The 10,678-nt window shown below is 36.9% G+C and overlaps 1 protein-coding gene across 2 annotated transcripts in view; it reads right to left on the bottom strand.

The window, feature by feature from the left end:
• Positions 1–926: 926 nt before the first annotated feature.
• BAZ2B (bromodomain adjacent to zinc finger domain 2B) overlaps positions 927–10,678 on the bottom strand; it is a gene marked incomplete at both ends in the record, with an annotated part of 51,070 nt that continues 41,318 nt past the window's right edge. The window contains 10 exons of one of the 2 annotated variants that reach the window (XM_079538937.1): positions 927–1,080; positions 1,676–1,819; positions 2,503–2,762; positions 5,567–5,713; positions 6,300–6,435; positions 6,818–7,128; positions 7,906–8,066; positions 8,508–8,663; positions 8,821–9,094; positions 9,620–10,287. In XM_079538937.1, the coding sequence (XP_079395063.1) occupies positions 927–1,080; positions 1,676–1,819; positions 2,503–2,762; positions 5,567–5,713; positions 6,300–6,435; positions 6,818–7,128; positions 7,906–8,066; positions 8,508–8,663; positions 8,821–9,094; positions 9,620–10,287 (2,411 nt within the window). Of the gene's footprint in view, positions 1,081–1,675; positions 1,820–2,502; positions 2,763–5,566; positions 5,714–6,299; positions 6,436–6,817; positions 7,129–7,905; positions 8,067–8,507; positions 8,664–8,820; positions 9,098–9,619; positions 10,288–10,678 lie in introns of both variants that reach the window. The other variant, XM_079538938.1, reaches the window with a different exon arrangement.

The following is a 10,678-nucleotide window of genomic DNA, read 5'->3' as shown; positions in this document are numbered from 1 at the left end:
GTAACAAAATAGAAAAATGGAAAACTAATATCCCCTACACCCTGTTTTTAAAGGCAGGCACTACCAAGATTAAGGAGACTCCACAGTGTTGGTAGAGGATAATTACTGTACAAGCCATATAGCTATAATTACCTTAAGACTAAAATAAAATGCTACTGTCCTCCTAAGGCATAAACAATAATATCTGCAAACGATATGTACACATCATACATATTTAAAACAAGACTTAATATAAACAATAATGAACAGTATATACAAGTCTCAATTTTTCTTCACTGTCTTGAAATACAATTTAACTACACAAGTGATGCAGCAACATATATATAAATGTACTTGTAACTCTACAGTAAAGTTTATTTTTAGTGCTTTTACAGCACATCAGTGTAAACAGTTTTACTTGGCTTTGTTTTACATTTTAAAACATTCCTTGTTGTATGTTCAAGATTTAAAGCAATTTTCTAATTCTTCCTTTTCACAGAAAACGAAGATTCTGGATGCTGTATAATCATAAATAATTCATAAAATTAAATACATTCACTAAAAAATAAACTACAAAGTAAAAAAATGAAAAATAGATATTTATTGGAAGGGAAAAAGAACCATTTTCCCGAGTAGAGCTCTGGTGGTTGAATATTCAGTGCGTTTTGATATATTTTAAATTGCTATTGCACTATAACACCCCTTTCTTTGAAATTCTTTGGGTGTGCTTCCCTGTTCTACCTAAATTAGTTTGTTAAAACATACAAACCAAGAACCAAGGGGCCATGGTTGCTGTAGGAGTGAAGCCTTTAGAACTAATATCACTTTTTTGTGATACTTCTAAGGAAGAAGAACAGTCATTAGTTATGTAGGAGCCTTGCACTTTCACGTTCACATTGCTGGTCTTATCAGTCCTCATTTAAGGGGAAAAATGAGTTCTGGTAACTTCAGCTCAATTTGAAAATCTCTGTCCATTTCTTTTCAAAATACTTCCTCATGTTGTGGCCAGCCCTGCCTATGTCAGAATCATCTTCATTAAAGGTTTCACAGTTGTCAAAAACAAGCCTGACATCTAGCGAAAATGCTTCAACGTTAGGGTACCTGAAAAAAAGAAAAAGGTGAATCATTTCTGGAACAGTTAAAGGGGAAAAAGAACACAACAAGGAACTCGGCTAGCATCAGTGAATCTACAACCAGTTACGGAACACGCAATGAATGCTCAATGAATAAATTGAATTTATCTAATTTTAGTATGTTCAGGAAAACAAACCCTAGAACAAGCAAATTCTTTTTCATTACTGCTTTTGTTACTTTCCAAAAAATAACATTAAGATAAAATTTCAAGACTGAACTGGGCAACTTTTTAATTTATTAGCTTGCCTTTTCGCTTCAACAGTTTTCTAGTTAAAATACTATTGGTATTTTCCACTTATTCATTTTTTCTTGGTCTCAAGTCCTTTCAAAGGGAGCGCTGAGTGTAGCCGCATTTACCCAGAAAATGAACAACCAGGTACGTAAAGGGCTGCCTGGATTAATCCCATTCCTTTGTCTTTACTCTTTTTCTTATCCTGAAATAGTGTTCCAGTACACAAAGGAACTATTAAAAAGAAATGCAGTACTATTCTCAAGTCTCAGTTCTCAGTAAGCACACGTGGAGCACTGAAATCTCGGGGCAAGTAACATTAAGTTTACTTACTGTCCGCTGGCTAGCTTGTCTCTGATGGTGGAAAAGTCCATAGGCTTTTTGATAACTTTCTTATAACCGGGAACAAGTTTCAAGTTTACAGGAAGTAAGAAAGGCCAAGCATCCTCATGAGTTTCCAATTCTGAGAGAATCATGCTGAATAAAATAAGGATTTAAATAAGAAACGTTAAACTTTGCATAATCAGAAAAGCTGTTCACTGTTCCATAAATTCATCGCGTACTGTGAACCTTTTCACCCTAGAAAAGGAAAGCACTTACATAATGTGCCCTCTCTCAGAGGGGCAGAAAACAGCCTCAATAAAGAGAGAAAACTGACTATTCAGAGCAGCACTTAGTTCTCTCCAAAGATACTTACGCAAGATGAGGTTCAAAGTACTGAAGTTGCACAAATATTTCATCATAAATGATGTGCAAGCTAATAAAACAGTTACTGATACTAGCTTTCCAAAAACCACAAAGACACTCCAGAAGATGACGGTTTCCTATTACCATCTCTGTAATGCAACAACTACACTTCAGAAAGCCATCAATACCACAGCTCTCAGGGTTTCTCCTACTCTTGGAAGGGCACGGAGGAGTACATGTCACATACCACACTGTGACTGAGTACCTTCCATTGCCAAACAAGGCAATTACTCCTTGAAAGCACACAAAATCTTTTACAGCCACAGTCAAATCACCACGACCCATGTGGAGATGCATAACAGAGAAGAGGGCTCTTGTTCCCCAAACACTGTTATGTTTAATGAGGCACTATCTGCTTGTACAACACATGCCAGAGTTTAGAATCAGTTGCTCTACAAGAAGGTAGTTTGTACCTGCATACAGCCAGGTCCTTGGAATCATCTCTTTTAGGTTTCTTTACAGCAATGAAATTTTCTTGCTTTCCTTGGCTTACAGAAACACTGTCATCCATCTTCCTTTTCTTAGGGTCTGTTTTTCCTCTTTTTAACGAGGTGCTAGTAGTCGCAGAGTCTTCATCTTCTGTATCTCCTGGTAATTTCCTGCCTCTCTTTTGTTCATTACTTTTTTTTCCTTTTATTTGAAGTTTTTTTAATTTTAGAGATTGACCACTTGCCTGAAAATAAAAAGGAATAAGCAATAACCAAGAAATTACAGAGATCTGTTACTACAGATAGACAGCAGTGAAGATCAAACAGTCACCAATAAAAACTATAACATGTCAGCAATTAGTCACTTTTTGCTCTTCTGTAAGGCTGCAGAAATCCCTGTGACTAGTGGTTTAGGTTCCCAACTCGTGACAGTGTAAAAGCACCTGACCTTCAGGCTGGTATGACAATACCTGCCAGCAAATCAGGATGGCCTAGTTTTAGGTACAGTACACATAGGTCACTCAGAAAGTGATGCCTCCTATCTATTTCCTTGGAAACCGTAACAGTTTCTAAGAGCACAATAGCACTGTTTGATAGAGGAAATTCACAGCTACACAGCACCATTTTTCAGCACAGTCACCACCATCTCTATGCATTTTTGCCAGCAATTAACAACAGCCTGCATGCTGTGCTCATAAAAATATGCACCAGCTGGGTGACTGCTGTCGCCATTGCTGAAATCCGCTACCCACTGCCTCACTGTGCTGACAATCCACTGCCTGCTCTTCACAAACACTCAAGGTCGATGCATGTCAATGCGTGCCACTATTTCTGCATGAAGGTATTCAATTCCGTATCTTTGCTTCACACTCATTTCCATGTCAGACACCATTTTGTCAGACAGCCCCACGTGGCCAACTACTGCACGGTGATGAAGTGTGATGGAATACTGGCAGGAAGTGTCAACTTCTACTACCATAACACCAACATCCGCCTTGATGTCATGGCACAACATCATAAACTAGGAGGCATTATTGCTGGAACAACCCTTCTATTTGTCCATTCTCAAAAGACTGATTTAACCACTGGACTGGAATTCTGCATCCATTTACAAGCAACTGCATTATTTGCAAGATACAGAGAAGAGCTTTTAAAAAAGTCAAGACAATGAAGGGATCAGCTGATGTAAATAAAAGCTACGTATGAAAGACATAAAGAGCCTAAACACAAAACAAATGCAATAAAACCTAGGAGTATAAAATCACAGCAATGGTACAACCTGGAAATAAGGATTATTATTGAATCAAATAGAAAAATATTTACAGACAATAAGGTGAAACTAAGAAATAATGCATTTAAGATGTAGACAATCGGAGTCATGGTTATTAACAACATCATAAGAAGACAGTATTTGAAGACATCACTCAAATCATTAGAACATAATGTCAAACACACAATTCTATTGAAAAGACCCACCTACACTTCTGATTAGAAGTTACTTAATTTCTTGAATTTTATAAAGGACTTTCCTAAGCATTTTGGATCTGACTGTAGCTAGCGTGACAAGAAGTGTGGTCAGTTTGCAATTTATTTGTCATCTGATTTGCAAAGTGGAAAATGTACGCTGTGTATAGATCTAGTTTTGCTTAATACTGAACACACCAGAATGTTTTGGAAATAGCTGTACTCAATTTAAGCCATTCAGTATCACATCTATATTCTTTGTCCAAGAGAAACATTAGAGAAACAACCAAGTGTATCAGTTTGCAAAGGAAAAAAATGAGTGATGCTGACTATCGGCCAACTGAATAAAAATACAATGTCAACCAACGAGAACAAATCATTTTTGAATATCTAAGGTCTATTAGGAAATAGGCCTAAGGATAAATAAGGAAATATTCTCTACTGTCTGGAAAACGGCAGGTGGTTTGACAGCCTTATTTTACACAAGAAAAAGATCCAAGTTGAGATTAATTAGGACAACACAGTTGCTATCTTGCCGTAAAATTGTTTTTCTGTTTAACAGAATTTTTAATCACTACTCAACATATATTGAAATTCAGATAGAATTATACTTTGGATTTCTTATACCTTCAAATTTCCAACTTCCAGCCAAATCTGCGACAAAAGAAACGCCTCAGAAAAACGTTATTCTGTCACACTAGAAATACAATTCATTTAAAGGAAAACAGGAGAAAAAAAAAAAATCCAGAAGCAACAGGGAAAGTCACAGCATGATGGGATAACTTCTATCCCTATAACGAGGTAAGGTGTAATGATTTCTTGATAACTACAGGAAAAGGTTAAAGCGTGAGTTTACCTCTACTATACAGTGAATTCCCAACAGTGACCTTGCACTTTCCTTATTACTTTGTTGAAGATGCACCCAAAAAGGATCACACTGACAATATATGAGAAACGTACAACACTGAGTACTGCAGTTGAAAGTTACAGTATTCACAAATGAAAAATTGTATTAATTTTAGGACCACATAGAGACTAGAAAAAAGGTGGATATCTAATAATATTTCCTGTTTTGAGTCATTTAGATAGAACTACCCCATTGTTCTCTTTAGACCATTTTTATTTGAGGAAAAAAAATACTTAAAGACACTCTCAAATACATTGTGCTGTATCAAAAATGTAAAACTAACCTATGCTGTAGAAAAAGACAGTGATTTACTATGTATTTTTTTCTGATTTTTCTTTTCAAACAAGACATTGTCCATCAACTCTCAACAATGAAGCTCTAAAGACAAATACTGAGAAGTATTACAAAATGAAGAAAAAGCTATGATGTTGAATCAGCAAGAAAATTATGGATATATTTACATTAAAAATTAAAGTTGAAGACAAACTTCTACTGCCAATGAAATCCAAGTTAAATAAAACAATTCATCGCATACAATTTAATTGCCACCCGACATAAAACATACAAATCATACATATATATTTTTTTAATTAAAAAAAAAAATGCACTGACAGACATAGCATTCTAGCATCCACGAGAAGAGCACTGTGTGTCACTCTGACTTACGGTTAGCATTACCTTTGCTATGCAGGCAGGACAAAACCAGTCACCATCCGGTATGGTCGTGATCTTGGGTCTGTGGCAGTAGGTATGACAGCCTTTATCGCAACCGTCACAAAGCAGCAGCAGTTCCTCATTATCTCCCTTTCGACATATTTGGCAGTACTATAACACATGAAAAATGGACTCAGTTCAATTTGTAAGCTTTGAAGCATGAGAATGGTACCTAAATTACAGTTCCCTTTCGAACAATTCACTCCGAATTTTTTTTTTCGCTTTACGTCGGAGCCCAGCAATAATAAGGAATATAAAAGTACGTGAGGAGCTAATGGCTACATGGGAACAAAACGAAGTCCTGAACTGGGATATGAGATGCTGAATCACCATACAGCTTATGTCACAGAGGAGATAAGAAATACTCCACTAAATACAGTACCTTCTGTCAGATGAAGCCATAAGTTACTATTTATTGATATGTTGATTATAAGGAGTAATTACTATCTCATATAGAGCAAACAATTACGAGGGCATTTCATCTTAAAATTTTCGTGATACTGGATTTGGCAAGGGAATAATCCTTTCCAGTATATTTATACTCATCTGTGCACAATGTACAGTTAATATTAAGTTTTATAGGCAGTAATCAAAAATATATTATAAATCATGTTTGCTTAAAATACCTAAAGTGTGAAAACAGGATACAGCAAAACTAGTTCAGGTACAGTATTTTTTCTTAATAAAAAACACTTACAACTTTCATAATAGATTTTTCCCACGCTATCGATTTCTGTAACTGCTGAATGCACAGAGCTACCTGTGCAGCACTTCGTGCTTCTGACAACGCCTTTCTCCATACCCTTAGCCCTGGAGCAATATCCTCGTCAGTTCTGCATTGAAATACAGAGAAATTAGGCAGGTCACATCCGCGTTGGCTGATATTTGAACGTGAAACAAGCATTATCACACTGAAAGCCAAGCAATGACAAAACGTACACAGCCAATAAGTATAAGGTATAAGCAACTAAATTTGATGTAGTGCACAGACTGTGGCTACGAGCCTCAAAGCTTAGTCACATCCAGTTAAATGTAAGATAACTTTGCATTATCAACGAACGTAACAAAAAATATCTTTATGAAGCACCATGCAGAATAACATGATCCATATGGATCACAGACATACAAGAAAGTACATAGATAACAAGCAATAGAAAATAGGCTCCAATTAGCAAAGAAGCACAATAATTTTTCAAGTTAATCTCAAAAACCTACCCGTCACCATCACCACTAATGGATGGTGCAGGAGCAGGGACAGTAACTGTGCCCACATTATCCAGTTTGATCTGAATGGTGGTACTTAAGGGGCTCTTCAGATACCTTCGCTCTATGTTCCGCTCCAAGTCAGCAAGCCTGGTTACAGCTATATCTAGAGGGTTGTCACTCTTCCGCTCTAGAGAGCTGGTACTGCCTTCTCCGCCTCCAGCACTATCTCCATCGTGCTTCTTGTGCAATCTAACAATTGACTTATGTTCATGATATACCAAGTCTTCTCTTTCTGATGCAGGTTCAGGACACAGCCAGCCCTATGTTAATAGAAAGGTTTGTGCATTTATTGGTTGCTATTTAACTTAGCGTTTGAATAGAGGAACTGTTCTACAGAATCAGAACAAATAACTGAAGTGCTGTTTCCAGTACATCTTGGTAACGTGTAATCCATCTGTAGAGACATTTTCCAAAATCTCCAGAGAACTAAAACAATCAATCAAAAATATATAAGCATTACCAGACTTTCTGAAGTGAGTTTTATGCAACATTCTGCATTCTTATTTTGGAGTATCCTATTTTATCAGTGAAAACATCAGAATGGGTCTGTTTCATTGTCACAGAAGACAGTACCAAGTGGTCACAGAGAAATGACATCTACTCGTAGAACATACTACATCTGGAATAGTACATCCATACTTGAACCAAACATACTTAGTTTGGTATCACTACTCAGTTACTGGCAGAACCCAAACCAGGCAGAAAAGTGGCAAACCCCACTAAAATTAAGTCATCTACATGAAATGAAATCTGGGCATTCGTGAAAGGTTAACAAAATGTGTATGATTCTGCACCCTGTCAAAGAACTCCTCAGGAGTCGCTACTCTGATCACCTTTAGCTCAAGTTACAACTGAAGGAAATACCTGAAACAGATATCCATGATGGTGCTGCAGTGGATTTGTTTTATCTGCTGAAAATTACAGATGAATGAGAAGGCACTTACCAACAGCAAAAGGACTGCTACTATCTACTTTACATTCTTCCCACTTCAGCAACATTATTTTAAAAGAGAAATTTTACTAAAAGTTAGTTTTACCTTAACTTGCAAACTAGCTGATGCAACTCTCCTCTCTAGATCTTCCACCTGCTGAAGAATAGCAAGGTCCACCTCCATTGCTTGTTCTTCTACTGACCAGTTTTCCACAACATCTCGAGTTACCTGGTTATCTTCATTTTCATTGATATCAATAATTGCAACTGCATTTGAGAATCATATTTCGTTAAATTATTATAACTTCTCCAAGTAAATTCAAGCTGTTTTACCTGTCAGTCCAATTAAATGCTGAAGAATTGTTAAGGAAGTGTACGGCTCTTAAGATATCCAATACGACCACCAAATTCTGTAAGATTTCAAGCTCGCAATTTAAAGGCAAGGGAAAGGGAAGACTGAGCTATACTGTTAAAGAAACAGAAAATGCTTGAAAAGTTATCGACGCTTAAACCAATAGAGAATTTATATTAAAGAAGGTATTTCCAACACTAACTTCCCAGAATAAGGCTGGTAAAAAGGCAACTATGTGACCTTTTACTTTTTTCAGGCTACTATGACCACCTCTGTATCCAAGCACACCCTGGAGAGATCTCAGTCAGCATTACTGCGCTCCGATATCACATGTAACATAATTACCGATTACCTACCATCCTTATTTTTGACGCAGGCCAGAGTGATATAGTCCATGTGTTTCTGAATTTGTTTTTGTAAGGCCTTTTCTCTTATTCCCCTGAGATGCAGCACTTTATGCAAAGACTTTAGGTCGTCAGGATCAGTAATCCTCCACCACCCGTACTGCATTTCTAAAGCAAGACAAACACACAAATACTTAAAAGGTGTTTTTCACATGATTACAATCAGATTAGAGAAATTCAATAGGGAAATTAGAAAAAATAAACTGTAACAGCATAGCAGCACTAGAAATTATCCAGGCAGTTCCAGCTGACAGCCCATTCTTACCTTCTGGTATTGGCTTTGGGTTTGGGTGATCGACTGGCTTGGCCACTTCCACTGCTGTACAGGTGGCAGAAGCTGTTTTCTCAGTCTGCAGTGCTGGTGATTCACTTTTACTTGCAGGAACACTAGATGTCAAGAATGAGTTACTGTTCCCTTCTGGTAATCCCAAGCCCGATCCAATAGTAGGTAAAGGAGATGAAAATTGAACATTTGAAGTAAGAACTCCAGTAGGCCATCCACAAAACTGAAGTCCCATGACAGGTAGTCCAGGCTTCATCTGCTACAGGAGAAAACATTTTTAACACTATCACAGCTGGTATTGTTCAGTACTACCAAGAAACCAGAGTTATCATTAGCATGCTAATTTTCAAGCAGCAATCAAAACTAAATGGGCACCTTTACTTGCTCAGTATTTCAGGCCGTTCAGGAAACAGTCATGTAACAGCAATGCAGTAGTTCCTATTAGAAACTGTGATTGCTTAAGGAACAGTATCATTTGTGGGCAGAGTCAAATTTCTGAAACCTGTTTTTCAATACAATAGCCAAACACCTGAAAGCAAAATCTGATTACTAAAATAAACATACAAAACATCAGACGTTGGTTTATCTTTTTTTTTTTTTTAAATAAAAAAATTCTAATATTATCTTTTTTACATGGAACTACTATTAATGTTTAGAAACAGGAAGGAGTAAAATAAATGAAAACATGATTACATGATACCACGCCTGTGAAGCAATCTGGCTCAAATTCTGCCAAATAAGCACAGTAAATTAATACTATTTAAAACAATTATTTACTTACCTGCAGTGGTGGCAATGCAAAAGGACTTAATCCCATTGGACTCTGTGCAGAGGTTGAGCCCAGAAGAGGTGACGGAACAGGTGAAGGTGATTTTGATGGTGGATGTGACTGAGGAGTAAGTGAAGTTGCAGTAGCTGGTGTATCTACGTGGGTAACTGACATGTCATCACAGGGTACTCTTGGCAAAAGGCTGAACCATTGTCTGTTCTTCTCACTAAGAGGCTTTAACAACTGGTCACTTGGAATTAATGGAGAACTATAAAACTTTCCTGTCCCGCTTGCAACAGGACTGAAAAGATTATTAGAATCGGACTTCTCGCTGCTGCTTTGTGATACACTGGGTTGAAGGCTGCACAGAGAGTTTTGGGAAGTATTTTGATAAGATGGAGTGCATCCATTTGCTGCACCACCATTAGGTTTTTGGGGTGTAACATCAGACTCAGGTGGCATTTTTGCAACCTCTAACAGTTTGCTTAGTTTTGAAAATGACCCAGGCTTTTGTAAAAACAAATTAGTGCTGTCCTTTTCTTTCAGATCTTCCTTTTGCTCACAGTGAGTTGTATTTAAACAGCTTATTTTTTCTTCTGAGATCTCAAATACCTCTTCTTTTATATGCACGCTTTCTACATTTTTTAACTTCTCTTTTTCTTTTGCAATTTCTTCTAGACCTAAAGAAGTACAAAAACCATAGATGAAACAAAACAGACCAACTAATTTAATCATTTTTATCATCTCAGATGAGCAACAACTTTTTTTCTGCCTCCTTCCATACTAAATTTATTTTATATAAACAAAATTACTTCTCACTTTCCACAACAAAGCAAATATAAAAGCACACACAGATTCTCTAACGTCTGGAGGAAAAATAACATCAGTGTAGTCAACAAAGCTGTAGGAGTCTTCCTTAAGATATATTAGTGTCTGCAACAGTTTGCCAGCAAAAGATCTTTGAAATATGTATTTTTGGTGGCTTTCTTCTTGTCAGACTCAATTTGCTTTATCCAGCCATCCATACACTTACATCACCTGGGTACAATGGAGCCTTCAAGTTCATTTTTG

The sequence above is a fragment of the Tetrao urogallus genome (genome assembly GCF_951394365.1).
Source record: "Tetrao urogallus genome assembly, chromosome: 8".
In the NCBI taxonomy this organism is placed as follows: domain Eukaryota; kingdom Metazoa; phylum Chordata; class Aves; order Galliformes; family Phasianidae; genus Tetrao; species Tetrao urogallus.
Note: the sequence above shows the minus strand (reverse complement) of the source record. Positions and strands in the feature narration are given on the sequence as shown.